The sequence below is a fragment of the Ictalurus punctatus genome, chromosome 18 (genome assembly GCF_001660625.3).
Source record: "Ictalurus punctatus breed USDA103 chromosome 18, Coco_2.0, whole genome shotgun sequence".
In the NCBI taxonomy this organism is placed as follows: Eukaryota; Metazoa; Chordata; class Actinopteri; order Siluriformes; family Ictaluridae; genus Ictalurus; species Ictalurus punctatus.
In genome coordinates this window covers 3,521,131-3,548,224 of record NC_030433.2, presented here as the reverse complement: position 1 = coordinate 3,548,224, position 27,094 = coordinate 3,521,131, and the positions used below count along the sequence as shown (strand labels likewise).

General features: G+C 38.1%; 1 protein-coding gene across 2 annotated transcripts in view; it reads left to right on the top strand.

Annotated features, from left to right (window-relative positions):
• The window catches only part of si:ch211-196i2.1 (collagen alpha-1(I) chain), a 70,019-nt gene that overhangs the window by 32,816 nt on the left and 10,109 nt on the right, over positions 1-27,094 (top strand). For both annotated transcript variants that reach the window (XM_017493406.3, XM_017493408.3), the window contains 40 exons: positions 3,603-3,647; positions 3,979-4,098; positions 5,803-5,841; positions 6,019-6,072; positions 6,176-6,229; positions 10,010-10,117; positions 10,235-10,288; positions 10,373-10,426; positions 10,661-10,705; positions 10,794-10,847; positions 11,054-11,098; positions 11,881-11,934; positions 12,058-12,102; positions 12,193-12,246; positions 13,647-13,691; positions 13,912-13,965; positions 16,051-16,095; positions 16,359-16,412; positions 16,583-16,690; positions 16,846-16,899; positions 18,000-18,053; positions 18,188-18,232; positions 18,320-18,373; positions 19,643-19,687; positions 20,007-20,060; positions 21,186-21,239; positions 21,330-21,383; positions 22,172-22,225; positions 22,332-22,385; positions 22,497-22,541; positions 22,688-22,732; positions 24,224-24,331; positions 24,468-24,521; positions 24,599-24,652; positions 24,740-24,793; positions 24,892-24,999; positions 25,123-25,176; positions 25,300-25,407; positions 25,500-25,553; positions 25,711-25,764. In XM_017493406.3, coding sequence (XP_017348895.2) covers positions 3,603-3,647; positions 3,979-4,098; positions 5,803-5,841; positions 6,019-6,072; positions 6,176-6,229; positions 10,010-10,117; positions 10,235-10,288; positions 10,373-10,426; positions 10,661-10,705; positions 10,794-10,847; positions 11,054-11,098; positions 11,881-11,934; positions 12,058-12,102; positions 12,193-12,246; positions 13,647-13,691; positions 13,912-13,965; positions 16,051-16,095; positions 16,359-16,412; positions 16,583-16,690; positions 16,846-16,899; positions 18,000-18,053; positions 18,188-18,232; positions 18,320-18,373; positions 19,643-19,687; positions 20,007-20,060; positions 21,186-21,239; positions 21,330-21,383; positions 22,172-22,225; positions 22,332-22,385; positions 22,497-22,541; positions 22,688-22,732; positions 24,224-24,331; positions 24,468-24,521; positions 24,599-24,652; positions 24,740-24,793; positions 24,892-24,999; positions 25,123-25,176; positions 25,300-25,407; positions 25,500-25,553; positions 25,711-25,764 — 2,391 coding nt within the window. The remainder of the gene's footprint in view (positions 1-3,602; positions 3,648-3,978; positions 4,099-5,802; positions 5,842-6,018; positions 6,073-6,175; positions 6,230-10,009; positions 10,118-10,234; positions 10,289-10,372; positions 10,427-10,660; positions 10,706-10,793; positions 10,848-11,053; positions 11,099-11,880; positions 11,935-12,057; positions 12,103-12,192; positions 12,247-13,646; positions 13,692-13,911; positions 13,966-16,050; positions 16,096-16,358; positions 16,413-16,582; positions 16,691-16,845; positions 16,900-17,999; positions 18,054-18,187; positions 18,233-18,319; positions 18,374-19,642; positions 19,688-20,006; positions 20,061-21,185; positions 21,240-21,329; positions 21,384-22,171; positions 22,226-22,331; positions 22,386-22,496; positions 22,542-22,687; positions 22,733-24,223; positions 24,332-24,467; positions 24,522-24,598; positions 24,653-24,739; positions 24,794-24,891; positions 25,000-25,122; positions 25,177-25,299; positions 25,408-25,499; positions 25,554-25,710; positions 25,765-27,094) is intronic.

Sequence of the window (27,094 nt, the reverse complement as noted above, 5' to 3'; positions counted from 1 at the left end):
ACTGCATTTATATTATGGGATATCTTGACACAGATCTGATTTGTCAAAGCTGTTGACATATACATAAAACCTGACACATATCCCATATATGACGTAGCCTGTTACACGCCGCAGGTTATACTGTAGGCTACAGTAAACGTCAGAGGACTTAAAACCTCATTTGAACGTGGCCCATAGTGAACGTGAAATAGTACAATCTGAGATGCACCCAGCAGTATCGTACCTGTGTTAAAGGTCAGCGAAAATAATCGTGACATAATGGCAACCAGTGAGTTTGTTTTTTTTTACTCACTTAACTTCTTTACTCTTCGAGTTCACCTGCCTTTAATGAAGCACGAATTTAAAGTCTGACAATTGAAATAAACAGGAACTTTTGGGTATTTGGTGGAAAACTTGTTTGAACCTGTTTATTTTGTTTGTAGATCTAATTACAGTTGAACGGTACTGAAACATAAGAAGGTCCAGGTGTTCATAAACCTCACTGGCAGTGTCACTGTCAGATGAAGCATGCAATTGAAATCTATTATGTATGTAATTTCCATGTATTAAACATGTACAACAGGGACTGCTGGCAACTTAGCTAACTTGCCTTTGCTTGTACAGAGCGATAGCTTGTGGATTTATTGATCTGGCACGCAGCCATTTCTAAATTGTTCGTAATCTTTCGTTGATTTATACGTTTAAACTCATGCACATGTACTCAGCCCAAAAACAAGGTAATTACCCTCAGGTATGTGAGCAGGGGCAGGCAGTGTGTCTGGATTCCGTCTGACGAGTTGTACCTATGTACATCGATAACGAGATTTAACTTGTTCAGACCCCAGTAGCTTGGTATTTCTTCCTTGACTTCAAATTCCATTTTTTAAGCCTCCGTTGCAAATAAAAACAAATGCGGTATTCCTCACAAGCCGGTGAGCCACAAAAAAAAAAAAAAAAAAACGCAGAGTGACGTCAACTTAACATACTCTATAGTCTGGGAATAATAAAGCTGGTCTGCGATTGAGGATGAATGGAAATCATTATACCCTTAAAGCCCTTAGCTAACAAAACCAATTTTACCTCACAAATCACATGAGCATATCATCTGCATTTGTTTTAGGGAATAAGTCAGCCAAATAAACAACGTGTGTGTGTAGTGTAAGACAGAAGGGTCGCAGTTTTGTTTAGTTTTTTTGGTGCTTTATTTGTTCAATTGATTTAAATTTACTTTCAACATGACAACAGACTGACGTACGCTGAAATGGCATGCGTCAGTGTATTTTCCAGTTTAAATTATGAAGGTGGTTAGATGTAAATGCTGTTTTTCTCCTCAAGAAAGTATCCACTGACAGCTGGTTGTGATATTAGAGGGAGGGCTAAAATAACAATATATCTCAAGTCTGTAATAACCTACTGGGATAGTAATCCGTCCAGAATAATCTATTTGTTAAGATATTCAATTCTGTTCTTATCTGTCGCACCAAGCATGGCCGAGGAATTGTCTCGAGCTTCTGATCTTCTTTACCCTTTCACATTTTCAACGCTCAGCAAATATCAGCGCTCGTCAGCGTATCTTTATCGGAACTGTACAGTCCTGTTTAATTAGAAATAGGACAAATGATAGGACAAATAGGACAAGATTATGTACTTTAAGAGGCAGAAGAGACAGAGGGAGGACCAGATGCAGCAGCATGTGGAGATACCAAACAAGGCTCCAGGGACACAGAGCTGATGGAGCTTTTTTTTGTAGTCCTCATGCAGCTCTGAGTCAGACATGAAAGAAACGCAGAGAAGACAAGACGCACCGCAAGCAAAAGCCAGCAGCAGGGAAAGATTCAGTAATTAATGCTCTGTATTGTGTTTGTCACTCGAAACCCCAGACAGACTATCAACTCCTGCCCTGCTGTGATTTAACTGGAGATACCAATGTGTTTAGGTTATCGTTCCCTTTGTGGGGCAGTGCTAACTAAGTGGTTAAGACGTTGGACTACCGCTCGGAAGGTCGTGAGTTCAAATCACAGCCCTATCAGGCTGCCACTGACCCTTAACTCTCAAATGCTCAGTTGTATAAGTGAGTCGCTCTGGATATGGGCGTCTACCATACGCCGTAAACGTAAATGTATACTTGAAACTGACCAGGTGTTAAAGTAATTCAACTAAAGAAAGTAATTCACAAGGTTGAAAGTCATCCAAAATTAGCAGTGCGTATACACCTCTTAAGAGCTCCTTTAATGAGGTTTTGTCCTCTATAAAATCTGTCTTCGACTCTGAGAGCCAGGTGTACAACTGGAAGTGGTTCTCACCTGCTTGTAGATTTAATTATTCCAAATTCTTTGCGAAAAGCCTGGTGTGTTATTTAGAAAACTGGTGCACAAGCCTAAACGCACAGTTTACGCACCATGCATGTAGCAACATGCAAAAAAAGTCACTCCATCGGCACAAAAGAAGTGTGATTACAGTTTCCGTTCGATCTATTAAACTCTGTCCCATAGTGGTTTTGTACGCCTCTTAAAACCTGGTCTAAATTAGCACTTTTTTCTGGCGTTGAGCTTTATAGGCAGTGTTTCCTGGTGTTATTCATTATATGAAAACAGATATTTTTATGATAAAATGTGTAATAATTCTAGAACATTTTAGGACCTTGCCGAGATAACAATTTACGGTGAGTACGACTTTTAATAGTTCTTGTTCATTTTTGCTGCTTGGTCATAAACTTGGTCATAACACGTAAATCAGGGACCCATACATGAGATTCTTCAAATGTAACGAAGAAATTCAACACATTAAACAGAACTTTTATGCCATATTCAATTTTCCCATTCTTATAGAAGTCGTGCAAGAAAAATGGAATAGAAAATAGCTAATGTACACAGCCGTCTGAGTGAAAAATGATCATAGCACAACACTGTTGAATTTGCCCATCTGAAGAGTCAGAAGGTGTTGATTAATCTTCTATAACAGTAGCTCTGACATGACTGTGTTCCACAACGTTAAATGTGACATTAAACTGCTAAACAAGAATATCTTGTCATTCTTTAATTAACAGTAAAATATGTAATCGTTGGCAAATTAAAAAAACAGATCAATAAAGCACCTCATGTCGTCGATTGATTTTTCTAGCATCACGAAAAATCGTGTTTTATTTTCATACTTAGTAAATAAATCTTATATTAGCCACGTTATTGCTCTCGGGTCTTTTTGTAATTAAAAAAAACAACAACAACCTTTTTTCTTCATACTGATTATTACCGATCTTGTGTTTCCTGAAATTGCGGCTTTAAAGTGCCACTTCGTGCAGACTACATTTAATAGGTTAGTTCATTTCAGATCCAGTAGGAGCACATTCTGCAATCAGGTTGTGTTTTGTGATGCAACTTCATGTAAATGTATCTGGCCATGAGACACTTTGCAAGGATCCTTTATTACTGTGAGCTAATGAGCCTTTCAAGGTCTTTCTGATTATCTCGGCGTCTATGTAAACTTTGTGGAATTTTATTGCTCAATTTGGTTCTAGTGTTTCCACATGAAACCTGATTTTATTAAATGTTTAGATGTAACTTATTACTTTTATTTAGCAAGTGATGTGCAAATAATGTATTTTGTTTTTTATTACATTCTGCCAGGGTTGTCCTGGCAGTGTGGGCTATCCAGGGTTCAAAGGTGAAAAGGTGAGTGCTGGGTTTCTCTCTTATACCTGTTTAATGGTTGAAAAGTGAAGGGCAGTCCCTGGGGATATAGCTGATCCATCGCACTTAAAAGTTCATGGGCTTTTGGTCTGACCTTTTGTGACTTTTAAGGATCCGTAGGAACTGCTCTAGTCTGGTCTGTGCCAGAACCCAAATCCCAGCAGGAGATGGTTGCAGAGAAAATATACACACACACACACACACACACACACACACACACACACTGCATGCCATTCCATGCATTAAAAGTGTACAGCTGTTGCATAGCTGTCTTATAAATAATTAAAAAAGAACACTGTGATGATTTTTTTAGGGAAGAGTCGGACCAGAGGGTCGTCCTGGTCGGGTCGGAAACTCAGGGCCACCAGGACCACCAGGCCCACCCACTTTATATCTGTGGAGGAACACAGCAGAGGAGTGGGCTTACTTTCAGGTAATCATTTTACATTCTCCCTTCTGAATTTGTTATTTCTCATCACGTCAGTTCAGTGAGGTTGCGCTTGTGTAGCGCAGGTTTGTATCCACCACAGTTTGTAGTTTAAAAAAAAAAGGGTGGTTAGCACGTTCGCCTCACATCTCCAGGGTCGGGGGTTCGATTCCCACCAGAGACATGCATGGTAGATTGGCATGTCCAAAGTGTCCATAGTGTATGAATGGGTGTGTGAGTGTGTATGTGATCGTGCCCTGCGATGGATTGGCACCCTGTCCAGGGTGTACCCCGCCTTGTGCCCCATGCTCCCTGGGATAGGCTCCAGGTTCCCCGTGACCCTGAAGAGGATAAGCGGTATAGAAGATGGATGGATGGATGGAAATACATAGAATCCTGCAACAAGATGTCAATCTAAAATATACAGTATAAGAACACATTAAAGTTTTCTCTCTCAAGAACTGTTTTTATAAACTACACCTGGCAACGTTAGAACAAAAATGGCAAACACTGATCGAGAAATCTGGCAGTTATACTATAGTGTGTACGATACACTCTTACCCTGCATTCACTGTAGTGAGTTAAACATACTGCTTGTATTTTGCGTATTTCTCTTGTGGGCATGCAGCGACCGCTAATGTTTCCTATGCTTCTGGACGTGTAATGCTTTTTTTTTTTTTTGTAGTTTCAATAAGAAACAGTAGCAGCCAAAACGTATAGCCTATAGTCCACTATCTGATATATAAACAGCATTTTTTCGAGTATGTCTTTAGGTTTGATTTACTGTACATGTTGCATCCTAGGTTAATACAACCTTAATACAACCTTCATTAGCTAATTATCTGTACTACATGATCTCCGCTACTTCTTATCAAGCTTTATTCTTCTTAGTAATGTCTTTATACACACTTACTGACAGGTTTCATATGGATTGGTCTGAGGAATCATTCAAATCACGTTATCACTTTACCTACCTCGTTGTACCTCATTTGCATTGAATTGAGACAAATGTCACTTGTCGCTTGACGTTATCGCAGAAATTGTGGCGCCATATCAAGTCCGTAGATACAAATGAATGGACACTTATCTCTTTGTTGCTTGCTAGTGTAGGGTTAGAGGGTGAATCCAGTGTCCTAAAAGCTTGTTGGCTAATCCTTAAAGGTTTGTAGACCCTAGAACCGAGGGTTTCACGTTTACACGGTTCCGAAAAAAGAAATACACGGAGACAAAATACGATAAAACAACCAAAAGACTGGTGAGCAGCATCCATCGACAGGTCATAGGATGTAGGTAAGGACTATGAACAGTTTGCGAAGGGTCAGAGGTCATTCTCACAACCCAAACGCATACACTGTGCCTATTTAATGAAGAATATAATCCCATCAGTATGCCTCTCCCTTTCATGCCAGTCTCATTTTCTGCTAGCTGGAGAACATCTTGTCATAACTGAAAACCGAACCCTGCACTTTATGATCCATGCAAAATGTAGCATGTTTTATAGATTTCATACTGGTTTTTATATTCGCCTGCGGGTCTGAAAAGAAAATACTTCATAACCATGACAACCAGAATATCACATAGTAGAAGTGAGATAGTAGTAGAATAGTAGATCGATAGTAGAAGTCCACTGTGAAGATGGGAAAATTTTGCTCATGTGTAGTAAAAATGTCTGAATATTTTAATTTATTTATCCCATTCTCCTTTTCCCAGCAAACATCATTCTTCCAGCTGTTGTATGCAGGTTGGCCTGTAAGTATGCAGTACAGGCATTCACTTAATACTGTAACCCAAACACTGTCACCCATATGAAATATCAATGACATTCTTAGCTAGGATGTTCTAGTGTGGTGTAAGAGACGTAGTATCTTACTAGTATCAGTGGAATATACACACTCTCTGACTGGTGTCTTCTTGGTGAGCCTGTAGAGAGAACTGGGTTTACGTGGGCCACAGGGAGAATTGGGAAAACCAGGCCCACAGGTGAGATGTTGACTCAGTACTATTTTTAAATATTTAAGACAACACTATTTGTTAGGATCGCCAACCAAGTATATTTGATTTATCTGTTCCTCTTTTCATTCAGGGACCACCGGGTGATCCTGGAGAAAGAGGACCGTCAGGGCGTGTGGGAGATATGGTAATCCCTTAAGCTGTGTACATATAAAACATAGTCTCCTCTCACAGTCAGTCGAGAACATAGATAAATAGACACATAGATAAATAGAAGCTAGGGTCTACCGTCATTATCAGTTCAACAGCTTAAAAGCCATCGCTTTAAGTTTTCTGATACAGGAAAGGCTTCAGGACTGAGGGCTTGTGCTTCGTGGTTGCTAGGTAACGCGACAAGCTGCATTTTTTCGTCTTATTAACAGTAAGAGAGAGGACAAAGAGAGGCTGGTGAGGGAACGACTGTTTATAGCTGTTATAAGGTTAGTGATACCAGGTACGAACGTGTTTCTCCAGAAGCAGTAAGTTTTCCACGAGGGAGTCTTTAAGACAGGGGACAAGCTGTGTTTTTGGTCTTATTAACCTCACGAGAGTGAAAAACCGTGAACAACTGTTCATAACTGCAACTATAGGGTTTATACCATTATGTAAGTGACAACAGAAACTAAATTGGTTCACTGATGTTCCAAAACATTAGATTGAACTATAAACAGATGAAAAAAAAAAGTACCATGTGTCATTCATTAATAATTGTAAAAAAATAAGTAAATAAATACAATAAAAAGTATCATTGGCAGATTGAATTGGTGTAAGAGGAATACAATGCATAAGCATAATGCATGCTGTTATAGGAAAATAATCAACTTTGGGGTGGTAATACTAACTCCAATTTACATCAGGCTGCATAACTTGCAACTGGCGGTCATTTATTATTTCCTATAACCATATACTCCAACATGTTTTTTTTTATATTTTTTAATTCATATAAAGGCAACATATTGGTTCGGGGAATAATCACAGCAACTGCATATGCTGTCTATTTTATAAAGCCTGACTTCATTTTTAAATCTCATCAGCATGATTTTATTCATTCATTTCTAACCATGTTTATACATAAACAATCATTTAAAAGCTGAGTCGCTATATGTTTGAAACACAAAAGGTCCTAGACGCTCCACCTCTCATTACTCTTAAGATTTAACCACATAAACATGAAGTGTGTTGTCTGAAAGCACCATTATGGTCTTTGCAGTGTTTGTGCCTTGGAAAGAGCTCACATGAGCTGCTACACAACGGGCCTGATGGCCTACTTAATGAAACGCAGTACCAGCAAAACAGAAGGAAGGCATTAACTTTCTGTTGTGCTGTTGTTGAGTCTACAAAAGTAATTTGTGAAATGAAACCGTTTGTAAACTGAATATGATGACGTGCATACTAAAAAACTGTGAGGAAGGGTTTAGCCATGCTAGCTCGTTTATTCCAGCCGGCCTTAGCGTAGACCCTACACTTCCTCACTGCCGTTCCATGTATGTTTAGGTACATTAAATGCACTGGGTTATCACTGTCTGAGAGTAATTACGCCGTGGTCAAACATGGACACGCTCGAGTGTTAGTGTGCGTGTATGTGAGCATGGTCCGGCTCCTACGGCTAAAAGCACACACCCTGTTTTTCACTCCAAATTCATAGAAATCCATCATTCTGAAGTCTTACACAAACAGGTGTGTATGCAGCCATATACATGTAGTTTCTCCTCACACAAATGAATCCTGACTTCTCGTGTATAAATGCTGCATATGCTGAAAATCAGCATCAAACCGTTTATAAACGATTTCCCACATACACATAAGGATTTTTTTTTTTTTTTTAATAAAAATGTAAACTGAATGTAGGAATATGTGAACCATCATGCATCGACCGCAGGTACATGCTGTAACTGGTGCGCACAATGTGGCAACTATTACTGGAGAATTTTTTTTTCCTTTTTGTGAAGATCGATGTACTCCATAATTATCAATAATAATATGCAAAACCCCGTCTTGAATTCATTCGTGGAGTGGAAAAATTGTCAGAGCAATGGTTGTGATGGTGATTTTATGGTGCTAGGCCAATGTGGAGGGAATTTTTTTAAAATATAATTACGATAACTGGATTATGAGCTATTTTCATTACACAAGAGTCATCCTCTTGGAATTGTGTTCTGAACTGGAGCCAGCATTACAGATCATCTATACAAAGGATTATGTGTAGCACATGGTACACACTAAGTGTTTTATGCATTAAAATGAGGTTTTTAAAATGAAAATAATTGTATTTATAATTCTAATAATATTTTATTATATTATTATTTTCTTTAAAAATGTTTGTACTGTTTGTATCAAGTACATTTTTCAATTTTATTTTATTTTTTTTTTATTGTAGTGGAATAGCTATCTGTTCAAGTTCAAGTTAACTTTATTGCCATTCATCCACATACAAAGTATACAGCTGAACGAAAATACTACTACACTGTACCATTTCTTGTCACTGGGATGGTACCCTCAAGCGTACACCTTTTGGACCTTTAGTATATATCTTTTCCCTAGAAATGTGCATATAGTGTACCTTAAAAGCTTTCGTCTACAACCCCAATTCCAAAAAAGTTGGGACAGTATGGAAAATGCTACTAAAAACAAAGAGGAGTGATTTGTAAATGTACTTTGGCTTGTATTTAAACAAAAATATATAATGACAAGGTATTTGATGTTTTACCTAATCAACTGCTTAGTTTTTTTTTTTTTTAAGGTAAACGCTTATTTTGAAATTGATGCACGCAACACCTTCCAAAAAAGTTGGGACAGGGGCAATTTGGGCTAATATCGATATGACAAGTTGAAATAAGGTCTAATCATAGTATATAAGGAGCCTCAAAAAAAGGCCTAGTCCTTCAAGAGCGAGGATGGTTCGAGGCTCGGCAATCTGCCAACAGATGCGTCAGAGATTAGTCCAACACTTTGAGAACAGCATTCCACAAAGACAAATCGAATCGGTAGGATTTTGCACATTTCACCTTCTACAGTGCACAGTATAATTAAAAGATTCAAGGAATGTGGTGCGTAAAGTGCAAGGCCGAAAACCACTTCTAAATGCGCATGAGCTCCGATCCCTCAGACGTCACGGTCTTAAAAACCGTCATGAGTCTGTAATGGATATCCTGAGATAGGCTCGGGAATACTTTGGTAAACCTTTGTCGGTCAACCCCATTCGCCGCTGCATCCACAGATGCAAGTTAAGGCTTTACTATGCAAAGCAGAAGCCGTGCATCAACACTGTCCAGAAGCACCGCTGACTTCTCTGGGCTCTGTAAAAGTTCATTACATGGCCTCCCGAGAAAAGTTGTCGAGAGATCACAAGGTAAAATCATGACGATGCCACAGCCATCCGTGGGAGCAAAATTGGCCTCGCTCTCTGAGTGGGAGGAATTGCTTACTCACTCTCACCTGTGAATCACATCTGGGAGCTCATGTATGCAGAAGAGGTTAGATAGTACTTTTCTCCTAGTGTGTTATACTGCCCTGAGATGCAGCTTGAGCAGCAGTTTGAAAAGTTGCTTCACATGTCCTTCATAAAATCTTTTTTAAAGGTTCATTATATCCACATTTCCATGTGAAAGATAGACATATTAAAATAGAAACGATAAGGGTACAGATTATTAACGTTATTTATTTCGTTATTTTTGTGAGAGCAGGATTCTATCATCCTAACCATTGCATGGAGTATTAATGAATCTATTTATCATGTTACAATGATCTTAGGACTATAGAACCTTTAAACATGCAACCTTGAGTGGCAGAAGCAACAAATCCAAAAGGCATTTAGGTCTGACATTTCATTTTACTTTACTAACAGGAGTATTAAGGAGAGATATTATGATTTTTAAGTGCTATAAAGTAAAAAAAAAATTTGTTTGTTTTTGTTTCTGCTACACTGCAGGGTGATCCTGGCCTGCCAGGTGTACCAGGCTTACCAGGGATTCCTGGGAAAGATGGAGAAAATGGCCTGAAAGGACAACAGGGGGCTCCTGGAATACCTGGCCCAAAGGTAGAGTAATGCCATGCTAACATGCTAACTAACAACATTAACACATTACCTTTAACACCTTACATTATATGTTTATTGAGTCTTTTTTATGGTTGCTCTCTTTTTTTTTACCCTCAGGGCCCTCTTGGCTATAAAGGAGAATTTGGCTCACCTGGTGAAAAAGGAGATGAGGTAAGATGAGCTAAAAAATATGTGCCTATTGGTATTGATCTAACATAGTGCTGATAAAGCAAAGCAATGCTATTCTGTGCATAGGGACTTATTGGAGCAGAGGGTCCAAGTGGAGATGTAGGGGAACCTGGAGAGAAAGTAAGGTGTATTCTGAATAAGCCATTTTATATAGTTGTGAATAAGCCAAAAACTACTCACTCATTCGAAGTAAAATGGCATGGTTAATAGTTTGGAGCTGTCCCCATCTAGTGGTTATATGAATTGCATTTTTCCAGTTGAACGGTGCTATGAAGCATTAGCATTTTCGTTGTGAAATATGAATGTAAAGTACTGTTCATTTGGTGTCATATCACACAATTGTTGCTCATTTAGGGATATAAAGGACTGCCTGGGCCGCCTGGTCCTACTGGCCCTCAAGTAAGTCTCTAATATCACTCTGACCTTACTAATGTCTTTTATGGTAACATAATGCATGCTATAAGAGTAAAATGGTCTTTAATTGCAGGGGCCACATGGGATTAGAGGGATCGAGGGCCTTGAGGGCCCTCCAGGGACAGATGTAAGTAAAGCTAAACATTTCAATATGACACAGACTTGCACCATGGATTAAAGTTTCCATCACCACATCAGATTTCCTGCCCAGTGGAAAGTTTCAGTCATGAACAAAGATTTTGCTTTAATCCTCGTGGTTCAGTTTACAAAGTACAGCATGGCGTTATCTACATTTCAATAAATGCTTGCTTCCATCTCTTATCTGTTTTACAGGGGGATGATGGCTTCGATGGCCCACCAGGTCCGCAAGGTCCACCAGTAAGAAATCTAAACAATTAATAAATACTAGTATTCACAATTCTGTTGTAGTTACTTCTCATTGGATTATATATAAACACTTACATTTCATTTTAATTCAGAAAACACTTCATTCAAGGAATCTCTCTGGGATTTAAGCTCTCAGGACCAGATGTACTGTTCCTGGCTCAATTATGACGCCGTCGCTGAAAAGCCTAGCATTTCCTGTACATTACTAGCATAAAAGCAGTTAATAAGCCATGCACCTGGAACATTCCAACTGTCCTTATCTCCCTCATTGATGTGTAATTGAGAATGGAGAACTTGAAGTGCATTGATTATATTCTGTTTGATTTACTAAAGTTTGGGCAGTTACTTACGGCAATTACTCATGGCCAAAATCAGGGGAAAATTAGCAGCATGCAAGTTACTCAGAGCAGTATGGCTGGGGTTGCCAGGTGTGTGGTTCATAAAATTTAGAAACTCCACCTCGGTCTGCTTAAAGTGCGCTGCTTAATCAGCTTGTCCACTACCCCGTGCGTGTGTTTTTAGAGAATAGTGCACATTAAGCAAAACATAGGCACAATTCAGTATGTGTATTAAATAAATTAATCCGTTAGAGACTGGCAGCCAATAAATGTTGGTGGAACCCATACTGTTAGATTGAGATATTTTCTGTGATGAGTTTTGTACTTTATTCTCTTGCAAAAAAAAAACCCAAACATTAACCAATGAGCTGTCACTGTGTCATTTTCTGTCCACTGATCACTAGATAAATTTCCTATTTTGAAATATTTGTGCAGGGCCCTCCAGGCATCACAGGATTTATAGGTGCTCAGGGCGTAAATGGCTCACGGGTGAGTCTTCATATGATTATAAAACTCTTTATGATTCCTCCTGTTCATCCCGTTCTGCAAGACATCAAGCACAGAGCTGTCTCAATAGTGTCTGACTGTGTCATTCTCTGCTTTGCTTAACAGGGGGAGCCTGGGCCTGCAGGAAGCACTGGCCCCCCAGGGCTCCAGGTATGTGATTACAATCACAATCCTCCACTTTTGAAAGAAACCTTCACTTGTAAAAGACTAATATCCATAGCACTTCTGTGCCTTTAACAGGGTGCTCAAGGATTGGATGGACAGATTGGGCCTCCAGGGCCACGAGGCCCACAGGTGAGACCCTGCTTTTTTATTGTAACATCAGAGTCAGAAGACTGAATTCAGCTACTGAATTTAAAACTGCTATATTGGATCATTTTCCTCAATAAATAAGTGACCAAGTATAATATTTTTGTCTTATTTGTTTAATTGGGATCTCTTGGTCTACTTTAAGACTTGTGTGAAAACCTGATGATGTTTTGGGTCATATTTATTCAGAGATATAGAACATTTTAAAGGGTTCACAAACTTTCAAGCACCACTGTCACAACAGTGGAGATACATACGGCCAATGTATTGCTACAAATGCGTTCATGCCATAGTACATCCTCTCACCCCTTTATTTACCATACGTTAAATAGTATTTGAAGTCAAGCGTGCACACCTACATGAAATGACACAACTTTTGCTAATCTACTTCTCTCTCTCCAACTATCCCAAAATGAGGTGGGGGTGGGCTAGTTTGCAAACAAACGCAGCAGATACATGCATACCACAGAATGTCTCTGTCTTGCTCACTGCTTGCTAGCTAAGGGTAACTAGATTACAATATGGCTAGTTAGACTTATTGCACATGCAGTCAGTCAGTCAGTGAATAAAAATGCCTCGTCTAGGCTGGCCCACTGAGTGGTCTGGCAAAAAAAAATAGAAAAATAGATCAGGGGGATGAAAATGTGAACTGAATAATTTGCTTTTTTTTGCTTTGTTGTCAGTTGCAAAGTGTTATACGCTAGCCTATATAATAGCACCCGATGTAGCACATCGTATTTATTTGTACGACAAACTACAAGTAGTCTTATATTTTGGAACTGAAAATGAAGTCTGGAGCTTGAACAGAAAAAGTTCCAGAAGCGACTAAACTGGTTATGCTGTTTAGAATTGTACAATTAAAGGACTGTGGTCATGATTTTGTTAATTTGGTCTCATCTATAGAGAAAACCTGCCACAGGTTAATGGATAAGCTGATCAATGGTCACAGCTCACGTTATGTAGGTCTAGGTCTAGTAGGTCTCATTTTATTGTCATAATAATCATGCCATGTAAAATTCAGTCCTCGGGATAAGTATTCAGTACTCGAGATAAGCAGTCTCTTCTGTGGGCAGGAAAAAAAAAAATAATAATAAAAAAAAAAAACGCTGGATGCATTATTGTTTTACTGTGAAATTGAATCAAATTTGTGGCACTACAAATACCACAAAATGCTGTAATGGCAACGAATTTTGCTTGCAATGTTCGACGTTTATTAGATTCACAAGATGAATATGACATATTTATAACATACCTACAACTCTCTATTTCTCAAATATAAAGACCAGAGTCCAGTTTAGTGATGCCACAGCAAAATAAGGAAAAAAGGACTGCGCTTTTATAAATCCAGACATAAACAGAGGATATGTGTTTGTATGTGTTCACAGGGTCAACCCGGCAGAGAAGGCATACCTGGCCCGAAAGGAGATCCTGTGAGCATATCCACCCTTTTTTTTTTTCCCCTAAGAAATATCATTTTGTATATTGTTTAACTTTAAAGATTTAAATATAGTGACAGTTGTACCAGGAAATCACATTGTAATAAAGTTGACTTCACGTCTTAATGCTGTTATTCTCTCAGATGCCTCTGTTTTGTGATTTTAATATTATAGTGGTTCAAGCGTATATTTAGACTGTATATGTGTGTTTTAGGGACCGGTTGGGCCCACAGGACTTCGGGGAGAGCCAGGATTTGAGGGCCCTGTGGTAAATACTACAATATGTCTAATTCACTTTCATGTTTTCAAACAGACATTCCAGAGCCGACGCTGCAAACCGTATTATCCGGCTTTCCCTTTCCCTTTTGAGATCACATTTAATCCGACGTTAGGTCATTGCTATGCCTGTGCTGTATTTTTTGTTGACTATTGGAGAAAACACATCCTTAAGTGATTTCCCAGCAGATGGCCACATTGTTACATATAAAAAGGCATCCAGTGAAACTGTAAAACATGATGTGACCATTTCTCAATGTGGTTCATATCCAACTTTGATAGCTTTCATTTGTGTCACTGATATGATATTGAGTGCCGGACCAGCTGTCATAGATTACCCTGTTAGTGTGTTTTTAGATCTGGATAAAGTAAAATCATCACATCTACAAATGCTTTTTGAAGCCACACAAACAGAATGCCATTAGAGAAACCATGGAACTGCATACTGATGAGACGTGCTGTCCAAACAGCTCATTTGATTAGAACCAGACACGTAATCATTTGATAGTAATTGTGCCATTGTTTGTGCTTGCAACAGTCAAATCCATGTGAAATATTCTTGCTGTTTAACTGCCATATTTAATGGGAACGGTTATGTAGGTTTTTATGAGATTGCCTTTGGGAATTACAGTTTTTAATGACACAGAAATAGTTTGCTGTCACACATGCAGGATGATTTTCACATGCAGATCACTTTCAGTGTTTCTATAGGTACTATCCATGAATATTTACCTCGCACCTCCAGGGTTGAGGATTTGAATCCCGTCTCCGTCCTGTGTGTGCGGAGCTTGTATGTTTTTGGGGACTTTCCTCCTCAGTCCAAAGACATGCGTTATAGTCTGATTGGCATTTTCAATTTATCCGTAGTGTGTGAATATGTGTGTGTGATTGTGCCCTGCGATGGTCTGGCCCCACATCCGGGGTGTCCCCCGTCTCGTGCCCCGAGTTCCTTGCGACAGGCTCCAGGCTCCCCCGCGACCCTGTGTAGGATAAGCAGTACGCAAAATGGATCCATGAATGAACTTTAATCTGCTTTTTTTATTTTTTATTTTTTTTACATCCAGGTCACAAAAGGAACTCTGTTAAAAGTATTGTTAATTATCAGCTTGTTTAACATTTACTAGACTCATTAAAATGAGTGCAAATTTAAGCACCTGGTATTATGTACAAACGAATCTGTAGACGACATCAAAACAATCAGTGATTTGAGTGCAAAGGATGAATCAGCTTCAGCTGCATGGAAACTAGCTTTCATATGATGTATATCCTCATATACATCCAATTTTCATGAACAAGCAGGAAACAAGCAGAAAGCTTGAACGTCAGAGAACATGTAGGCAGCATCAAACAAGGAACATCCTTAATCGAGGAACGAGAAGAAGGGGCGAGGGTCAAAACCAGGACTGACAACAAACAAGTGAACACAATGGGTAACAGACTAATGACAGATCAGGGTAGAGACAGGACCAAAACCAAAACAAAGACACGTGTCAAAACAAACAAAAGCACATGGAAAATGAATGATGAATGCAAGCAGCACGAAGCACCAATATAATTATTAATGTCACATCTGGCAAGCTTTAGTATTGATAGGACATTATATAATAACCTCAATAAGGAGTGATATATCTAAACGCAGCTAAATGCATCTGTTACTCAGGTGATGGCCTAATGAGCAGATAACGATCAATATCTGTACCTCTGTTTCACTTTTACAAATTACTACAAAATTATAAATGTTGGCATTAATATCTTATTACCTATATTTTAGTACATGTTTCTGCATATGCAGTAGTGATTACCAATGTTATTATTATTGTTATTACTTAAAAGCTACTACTCGCTTTACAAGCTGGACGTTTTTGATTTCATTGGTGTGGATTTTGATTTTGGGGTCGTTAAAATGGTATGTTCAAACTTACACACACTCTGACAGGTTTCTTATTTCTGAAGGTCTTAATTATGGTTAACATTCCCTCAAAACCATAACGCGTGTACACTGTCTTTCTTTATCACTACGCAGTTGAGAATCCGCATTTCGTATAATGAAACGTTGTCTCATTTCATTTTGTATCAGGGTGCATTAGGAACGCCCGGTCCAAAAGGATTTATAGGTGTTAGAGTAAGTGCATCTTTATTGTAACCCTTTTTCCTAATGGTTATTAAGGTTTTTTAAGCTTTGCCATTTCATTTCATTTACCATTTCATTACATACTAGGAGCTTCAGCATTAATGCATTTGAAACCATTTTGTCATTCAGTTCTATTGATTTATGTGCATGTCTACTAATAACAACTTCCATTCTTTATTTTAATGCTTTGTCTATCAATATGAACTCTATAGGATGATATCATGTTGTTTACATATTTCTGATATGCTGAGCAGGGTAAGAGGGGGCCTGAGGGAGACAAGGGTGAAGCCGGACCAAAAGGTGACAAAGTAAGTGCTAGTTCAGAAAGATTATGGTGTTGCTGTTTACTCAGTATTCATTTACTATATCAAAATGTAATATGTTGTGTGATCTGAAATACAATTTTTATGGGGTCATGTGATGTGAAATATCATAATATCATTAAGATATTATGTCTGTTTAATTTTTACTAACCAAGGGGAGTAAAGGAGACCCAGGGATACAGGGTTCTCAGGGCGAACAGGGACCAACTGGTTTTCCAGGTTTTCCAGGGGTCAAAGGTCAGCCAGGTCCGAGAGGGATACAGGTACTGTCCATGTTTTTGTTTTTGGTTTTTTTCTTTAAAAAAAAAAAAATCACAATTAATGTATCTATATTGTAGCACATTAATCAGCATTATTTTATTCATCACTATTTTGTCTAATTAATTTGAACACTTTTTGCTATTTGTCTCTCTCTTAGGGAGAAGATGGAGATGTCGGTCCGCAAGGCAAATCAGGAAAGGAGGGGCTGAAGGTCAGATGTCGGCAATGCTATTAATATTTTCCTGTTGACTTCCCTGTTGTTTTAATGTATTCTAGACAGGAACCAATCAGATATACACAATTTTCCATTTCCAATAAATACACTGATCAGTCAACACATTCAGCGTTTTCTTTGTTCTGTACTGTAAGCATGAGGCTAATGTAGTTTACCGGTAATCTCACTCCAAATCTTTTCCATAATTACATGCCCAGATTAAAAACATATACTTGGTTCAAGTGACATCACTAAGCTATAATTGTGTAATACAGCAAACATAAATTTTCACTCCGCTCTTGAAGTCTTGCTCCTAGTATTCGCTTGTGACGTTACTAAGCCCGTTTCCTCTCTGTGTTGGTATTCCGGTTTGATGCTGCTCCATCTGATTAATGATTCCATCCTTGCCTTGTGTAGTCTGTTTGCTAATTGTCTGACCTGTACCTTTCATTTTTATTTCGTCTGCCTCAAGTGTTTCAATAAACCACTGCAATTACATCCAATTTGTATGTATGTGACACTACTCCTGTTCAATTTCTTTGTTGATATACTTTTTAAAAATTAAATATTTTTATACTTATTCTCATAACAGTAACTAATAATAATAATAATAATAATAATAATAATAATAATAACAGAGTAGACCTTAGCTGTAAATGTGAAATCACCTCTGTGAGAACCCACCAGTGATGTCACACCATTCAATACTTTTATTACGTATTCTGAATTTTTTTTCTTTCTGCATGCATGTATGAAATGCTCCACCGGGTCAAGGAAAAACCGTAAATATTTCCGTGCGTAGAGACGTTAAATTAAATGTGCTACTGACCTTGAGCGGATGGTAATTCTTTACACCACTTTAATTTTCAAGCTGACACTTTAATAACAGATAATGAACCTTCCAATTACAAATACACTTGCATGACCTGAAGAGGTGCAGCTCATGCACATGCATGAAGAAGGTTTATAGAAATGTGTCTTGGAAATATTGATAAGGATTTGCAAATACATTTTTTTTTTAAATATTAAGATGAAAACTTGTTAAGATTGTTCGTTTGGATGTGTTTTCTAAATTATTCTAATTATTTGTCATAAAGGGCAACAAGGGACAGGAGGGTCATCAAGGAAAGCCAGGACCAAGGGGACCAATGGTAGGACAACATTATTTTTAAATCTGTTTTAAGCATGTCAACACTTAGAATTGATAATCAGCAGTAAAATATTTTAGAAGTTGGTTAATGGTTGCTTGACTGATTGCCATGATGTGTATCTGCCTCTACTTCAGGGTCGTACAGGACAAAGAGGTCACGCTGGAATGCCTGGATCTCTGGTGAGATTATATTTTTACACAGACAATACCAGAGCCTACAGTGCAAAATTTTCAGAATGTCGGATTTGTTTTGTTTTGATATTTCAGGGATTTCCAGGTCCTCAAGGAGGAATCGGGGCTGAAGGAAAGCCTGGTACACAGGTTCCCATTCTATATTCTCATACCATGATTACTGTTTACTGCTCGTTCCCCTGTTGAAACCGAGCGTAGTTGGTGGGAGCAAGCGGCTGCTGCGCGTATAGAGTTTATACAAGGATTTAAGTTTGAGCAATTCTCCAATAACATTTTAACATAACATTAGTAACGTGTCATTTCTGCTTTTTAAACCATGTGCTGCATGATGATATTTTATACTTTCACTCCCAGTAAATTAGAAGGCTTTTGTGAGAATTTGCCACATATATCATATGTCATACTAAAATGGTTTTGGGCTGTAACTACATTAAAGAAAAGTCTGATAAATTGTGGACACAATAAACTGTTGGCGCACATTGGCGGGGGGGGACAAAATAATAAGATGTGCTAGTGCTTTTTATTTTATAAGCTGCCAAATAATGAAGGTGTAAATTGTATTACCTTTGATAGCATTGAACAAAAAAAAAAAAAAACACATTTCCTTTTTTTCCCCTTTCATTCAGGTGTAAAGGCAAGTGCTTATGTTTAAAGGCTGTGGTCTAGATTCTAATGAAAAACTCCATCTTGGATGCTTCTACTGGATGATTTTATTTATTTATTTATTTACTTTTATCTGAATGGGGAGCCCACATTGCAAAAAGTGACCTCTTAGCAAGTGTACATATCTTGAATATAGTCGCATTTATCTTTATAATATTTCCTATTATAAGTTTACAACAAGTATATCATTCTTAAACCGATTTCTAGACATTTTTTACACATTTCAAGCTTGAAATAGTCTTGCTCTATTGGCAGATAATTTAGCTAATGTTACGCATTTATTTCTAGACAGAAGCTAAATTATTTGATAAAAAAAAATATGGCAATTTAAAAGCTTGAAATGAGTAAAACAAAATGTCAAGAAATAGGTCTAATAATCTTATATTTGTTTTACTGTAATCTTATAGTAGTTAATGCTAGATCAATTTTAACTAGATTAAGATATTTTAACTTTCTAAGATGTATTATTTTGCATAGTTACATAACCTGAATCTGAATATGCGGAATGTTCTTCACATAAATATTGGCATAACCTTTGGACTTAATTTAAGCTCAATCTGAACATGAACATGATGTTTATATTAACATTTATAATGCATATTTCTGTATATTAATGTTAGATTGCTGAAACTCCAAGGTTTCTGCAAAACTCCTGTTATACACTAGAGCCTGAATATATTTCTCTTTCATTCAGTTTAGCTGTTTCATTGCTTAATATTTTTTTCTGTATTTCAGGGACTTCAAGGCGCTACTGGTAACCCAGGGGAAAAAGGACTAACGGTGAATACAGTTCTTTCAGAAATAAAGCCTCAGACAGTGATCTGAAAGCAGTTTCTTTTTATGTACTATACAGTTTTATGTTTTCTTTATTCTTTGGCGCCTACCACTGAGCTCTAGATGTTATTTGACAGCACTATGGTGCTGAAATAAGCTCTTGTTGGCAAACTGGCGAACATGTTTAGATGTTTTATAGTGGATGTGATATGTGTGTTATAGTTTCATTAAAAAAAAAAGGTTCTCCAAACACATTCCTTTGAAGGATTTTTAGAAATATATTTGTAGTAATATGTATTCTCTTTTTTCCTTCTTGTTCATCCAGGGCTTCCATGGCATCGCTGGGGAGCCTGGTATGGATGGACCAACAGGACATCCTGTGAGCTTCCTTTTTCTTAAAACCATGCTTTTTTCTTTTTCTTTCTAAATAGCTTAAGAACTATATTAGTAGTGCAGGCACCCCATTTCATTTAGTCTCCAATTTAATAAGAATATCAATCAAAGCAGCTAATTGGCATGAAATGTTAATTTGTTTGAAAGCTGATTTACACGGAAGCCGATTTACATTTGGGTTAGCAGTTTTAAGCTCTGTGTACACATGCTGTGCTCACTCATAGATAATAAAATATTTATGAAACTAAATCTGACCCATAATAATTTGTTTAGCTTAAACTTGACTAATTTTGCAGTGTTTTATCTTAAACCTACGTGACATTTTGAACCATAATAATTGCCATGTTAAAATCATCTTCAGCTGACTGAAATTATTCAGTGTCTCAGTATCTTAACTTTAACTTAAACAGTGTCATTGATCTATAGTACATTCAAGTCCATTAACCCATTTTTTTACACAACATATGGATTATGTTTGCACAACACACCCACAAAAATACCCAAGTCTGTGGAGAGGATTCCATGCCAGAGGGAAAATCAATCACAAACTGTATTGCTCTTGTGATATGCTAGATGTCATTTGTTATATGTGGACATTTGCTGAAAAGCAAAACCTTCATTGCACTGCTCTTGCATTGCTTGATCTCTTTCATGAAAAAATAAATCACCAAGCGATTGTTTTTTTAGGAACAAAATGTGATACACCTTTAAAAGCTATTGTGTTTAATATAGGAAAGCCATCACAGCAGTGATTATTGGTGACAGGTGGAATTGGCTCAGTTTATTTTCCATTCTTTGTGGTGAAGGAACACTATTAAGACCATTGTTGTCTGATGTTTATCTTATCGTGGACAGATCATCAAAGATTTTAGCAAGTTCTAGAAATTTCTGCAGGTCGTTGCTGTAACATTTGGGTTCTTCTTAGGATTGTTCACCATTGCTTGTTGTACTCTTGATACACATTTCTTCCTCTAAGATCCTTTGAAATGTGTAGTAATCGAAGCATGGATTATATATGCAAATCTTTCTTGAGAGGACAATTCAACAATGAATACACCATGTAAATTTACTTACAATTGTACCTATATACCCAATACTATTCCATTCGCAGGGTCCACCTGGACGAGAAGGACCCATGGGCAGTCCAGGTCCGCCAGGAGAGAAGGTAATTGTGTTCATGTTTATTTGCTTGTTTTAGACCTTTTCTTTGTTAGGTGAGTACTAGTCTATAATTTATCTTTGTTTTTTTTCTCAGGGTTTCTCTGGAAAGCCAGGAAGAGTGGGACCTCAGGGTCCTGTTGGCATGTATGTAAGTGATGCTTCTGCAGGGGTTTCCAAGGAAGTGGGGCTTTTCAATAAACAATGTTTGTATGTAAGACAAAGCAAAGTGGGAATTGTAGCCCTCTGCGTTTTCTACTCATATTAATTATCATGCATGTCTATAGTCATCGAGAAATGAACTTTGTGGTCAGGTTTATTAGGTATATCTGCTTGTTAATTCAAATAGTCTTCAGTTTTTAACAGAAAATATGCTAATCAGTATTTACAGCAAGTAGGCAAGGTTAAAGGGGTTATTTTTTGCTTAACCATACATTAGAAAGGAATGGATGAGACCTGGGAGAAAATTGATTATGCAGAGATCGCAGATGCTAGAGTGGATGGTTCTCTGGAGTTTATATAGAGAGAGAAAACAGCTACAGTATAGTGGGTACATAAAAATGGATAATATGACATGGTTCCCAGATTTAGATAAATGTAGATGGTAAAGTTGAGGTTTAGCATAAAGATCCAGTGATCTGTCCTGCTTTGTGTCATTAGTATATACTGGTGGTGGTTTTGAACTGGGGAATTTAAGGCCCTGTCACTCCAGGTCAGTTGTCAGCCATGTAAACTTCAGCCCCTTGATTGGCTATTCAGAGAAATGGCCCTTGACATGCTGTTTAATACAGCAGTAGGCAATTTATTTGGAGATAGGAGACCCAACTGTATTTAATACCCAATACAGTACATTTAGACTGTCTTTGCTTATATCAGCTCCTATGATATAATATCTTAGGACACCTATATCTTAAGACAACTGTTTTTCTGCTCTTCAAGGGTTTCCCAGGAAGCACAGGCACACGAGGAAGACCAGGACACGTGGGAGAACAGGTGATTGCAATATCATTCGCATTATATTTTTACATCATATTCACACGTTACTTGTGAATTTTTGGAATTATACAAAAAAAATGTAATCAAACAATATACTTGATAGGGAGAACCTGGAGTGAAAGGACCCCCAGGACCCAGTGGAAAGCCTGGACCTTCAGTAAGTGTTTTGTTTAAATATAATATTTATTTTGTGTAGGAGAATCTGTTCTAAAGAGTGATATATAGTGCATACATGGACATGTGTGACCCATTTTGTTTCTGTTTTAAGGGACCAACTGGCCCAGCTGGGGAGAGAGGACCTCCAGGACTACAAGTGAGATTCCTCATTATACATAACATAATCACAATAGAGCCTACAGTGTGGTTTAATGCTTTAGAATGCCCATGAAGAACTGCTTGTTTGTAATGCTATCGTAGTTCACTTCTTCTATGTTCTCATTACTCATGGCATCTCCTCAGGGAAGACAGGGCGATCCTGGACCTCAAGGAATAGATGGAGCACGTGTAAGTCAGATTTTATGGACTATTTTCCTTTCCTTTTGCTTAAATTACCTAGCTCACCATAATGTTTTCTCATCGTTTTTTTTTTCTTTTCAATATGATCAATGTACCCATTTTTCTACATTAAAAACATACATGAAATAAAAATAAATGATTCAATTGATACCAAAGTCTTTACATTTTCAGAAAGTGGCAAAGAGAATAATGCTCCTCTGTCTGAAAAGGTTGGGAGAAATACACGACTTCAGTCCTCATAAAGTCTTTAAATATAGCCTTCAGTTCTCTGAAATTTCATAAAGGATACTTGAAAATAGACCAGCCTTTAGTAACAACCTGTGTCTTTAACTTAGCGGCCAAGATTTATTACTAGGGTGAACAAACTAGATCATTCACTTGGCCCAAGACTCTTCATTCGTTGGTTTTTAAAAATGCAAGAGCCATATTTATCATCCTCATTCTGATAAGACACCTGTTTTGTGTTATTACAATGACAAATAACGTGTCTTTGCATGCTTGATTCCATCATTTGTGTACTCACAGTGCACTGTCCGTGGTGCTGAAGGAGTTGCTGATTCAAGCGCTGCTGTTCTGGCACTTTGGGGTCAGTGATACCACTGTGTCAGGGAACACAATTGAGTATTAACGGGCTTACAGAGAATTTGAAACAGTTGTCATGGCAAACAGAAATCATCTCATTGGAGCACAAATGACCACAAAATGCGAGAACGGCAACACTTGAATCAGCAGCTCCACAATGTGCCTAATTTAGCAAGCTGGATACAAATAAATGTATTCATAAATCACTCAGAAGAGACATTTGCCCAAGAAATGTGTTATTCGTGAATACCCAGTTTGGAAAATGTTCATATCTTATGAGAGCCCCTGAGTTTGTGTAAATATATGTATATGTAGGGAACCTCACTAATGTAAACCTCAAATGATAGACTTCACATTGTATAATTGCAGAGTTACTGCAATTGTTTATAATGACTACATTGTCAGGTTTAAACTACTTATTTATTATTATGTATGTCAGCTGTGTCATGAATGCAGTTGGTAATGTACAGGTGATTACAATTGGCATTTACAAACATACTCATGTTTCCTCCAGCCTCCCAAAAACATGGCAGTAGATGGATTGGAAATATTGTGGCAATGCCACAATTAAATCAACAAAGCAATGTATATATCGATTGACACTGGGTGTGAGGTCTGAATACACTCGGGATGGGACTCCAGAATATCACAGGGTACCATGCACACACGCAATCACTCACTTATTCATGCTTAGGGGCCAATTATCTTTGCCCGTCCACCTACTGCCATGGTTTTAGGTTGTGGGAGGAAACTGCTGTACCTCGAGGAAGCAGAGATGCTGGATCTGTGAAGAACCACCACAAACACAATTTAAGCATGCTTGTCTGATAGACCAGTGGGACTTATTATCCATAAAACATTGGTAAATATTGGTATACATTGCTTTCTCTGTTGCAGGGTCCTCCAGGGCTGAAGGGAGCTGATGGGATGATGGGAAGACCAGGGCCTGATGGCAGTAAAGGAGTTCCAGGAGATCCAGGCCCAAGAGGGCCTCCAGGTATCCCAGTAAGTCTTGCACTCATGCAACAATGGAAAATCTATATAAATTTCATCATGGACATCATAAGTGATGATGTGTGGCCGTAGTTTATTTGTGTGTTTAATAGTGTACGTGCTGAAAGTGTTGCATTAATTTCCCCAGGGATCTCAAGGTGAAAATGGGTTGCCTGGACCAGCTGGGGAGAGAGGGGAGAAGGTGAGATTACTAAGAGCTGAAGTTCTATTAATCCTGCTGATTGAATCACTTATATGAGAATCTGTGTGAACCACCAGGGAATATTGGGTCCGCTTGGTGAAATGGGGCCTTCTGGACTTGAAGGTGAACAGGTCAGATTAACAGCTATTATAGTATTTACAAAAAATTGGGGATTTTGTTGCCATTTTTTAGTAATTATGAAGTTTTGCTTTCCTTAGGGTCCACCAGGCCTAGGCGGACCAGAGGGGCCACTGGGGAGAAAAGGGGATCAGGTCAGGTGATAAATATTGCTTTGCAAAATGGATTAAACATAATTGTACTACAGAAATATTGGAATTTGAGGATCCTGGTTGTTCTTGTTTATTCGTAGGGAGAACGAGGCCTCTGTGGCAACATTGGTCCTCAGGGACAGAAAGGAGACAGTGGTCCACAGGGTACAAAAGGTCTGCAGGGTCCACCTGGACCACTGGGTAAAGAGGTGAATGTTTGTTTGTTTGTTTGTTTTTCCCAGCACACCGTATCATCATGGTCTGTGTGAATACCAAATACTGTAATACTATACAAGCAAATTTTTGATGGCTTTAATCATGTCTCAATCAAGGGAGATGTTGGGAAACCTGGAGATCCTGGTGACCCTGGGTCTAAAGGGGAAAAGGTGAGCCATTTTTTTAAAATAATATAATAACCACATAATTTGTATCATCTGTTCTAAGAAAAATATCTGACACTCAATACATATTAAGGCCTTTGGGATTGGTGTTTTGGGGGGTTTTTTCAGGGTGAAAGAGGCCCACAGGGGATTACTGGTTTAGAAGGGCCCTGGGGAGCTGTAGGGGAAAGAGGAGAGAGGGGACCAAAAGGGGCCAAGGGCAACATTGGCCTTCTGGTGAGAGCAAAAATACCGTAGATGTGCTTGTTTATCGGCAGAAAAGATGTTTTATGTTTATAAGAAGATAACTCTGTCCATCCTATCCTCAGGGTGAGCCAGGTCTTATGGGTGGAGTTGGATTTGCTGGGTTGAAAGGACTCCCTGTGAGTGGATTTCTTATTTTATTTTATTTTTTTAATTTGCATAAATTAGGATTGTTTTGAAACAATGAGATTCATACTTAACAACGTTGTTAAAGTTGATCTTAACAAACTAATAATTTTATTCTTTTCTTTTTTTTTTTCTTTTTTTTCTACCAAGGGTGAAGTGGGACCACCAGGGCCAGTAGGGGCAAATGGTCCACCAGGGGAAAAGGTACTAAATTTATTTGACAGCTTTGCATTCAGCCCTGAAATCTATGTACTCTGCTCTGAGGAATCTCCAATGTACATTAAGTCGATGATGCCATAAAAATGTGCTACTGCAGCTTTAATGTGCACAAAACTAAATCATACCCTTTGTGGGAGAAAAAAAAGTATTGAGTGGCGAAGACACTATTTGTTGGACCTTTGTACATTTGGTGTGTATATTTCACTTATATGAAAATATATGCAGTGTACCTTCAGCTCATTTCATGAACATAATTAGACCTCAAGGACCACTGATGTAACTTTTAGGTACGTTTCTACTGTCTGTACCTTTAGAAGAAAAATGTACCTGAACAGGACTTTAGATAATGAAGCACCTCATGAACCTGGCTTGTAACACACTTACCGAAACAGTCACTCGCTCATTCAGTCAGTCAGTCGGACACTCAGTCACAGTCAGTCAGTGACTCACTCACTCTGTCATTCACTTAGTCACTCACTCATTTACTCACCTACTGACTCAGTGAGTCATTCACCCAGGCAGTCAGTAATTCACTCAGACCACTGGTTCAATTATTCACCTATTCACTCAGTCACTGAATTAAATAGTTATTCCCTCAGCCACTCACTCAGTCAGTCACTCACCCACTGACTCAATCATTACTTAGTCACTCACTCATTCACTCACTTACTGACTCAGTCAGTCACTCACTTACTCACTTACAGTCAGTCACTTATTCATTCACATTTATCAGGTTAAATTCTCCATAGAGGAAACTTCTACTCTGGTGGATATTATTTATTTGACCATTATTGGCAACAGCATATGCATGTCTTTAGGTTTGAATTAATTTTGAACGATCCCAGTGATTTACTGCACTCATTAACCAAACTTTACAGATTTAAAGCTGCCAATTATCTATAAACAGATATATAAAACAGTATTTAGGGCAGTCACCATAAATATTCAGTCCAAACCAAAAATAGCACCAGAGTGCTCTATATGAGAAGTGTGTAGCATCAGTGACACAGTGTCCTTGTTATGACAGGGTGTCCTGTAATTTTATAGCCCCAGCACTTCAATATTTTGCAATAGGGCAATAAAACATCATGATGATAGCAAGTCAGCATAGTTTACTGTTGCCTGCCTTCCATGCATGCAATGTGTTTTTTCTGATCACTACAAAATTATGAGATGAGACATTTTCTATAAGAGATAATATATAATATAACCTAGACTACTCAAATTCTGTTTAGTGCATTCATATAAAAACGCACCTAGAGAAGCACCTAGGGTTGTGCTATTAATTATTATGACATTATAACAGCTAGCCTAC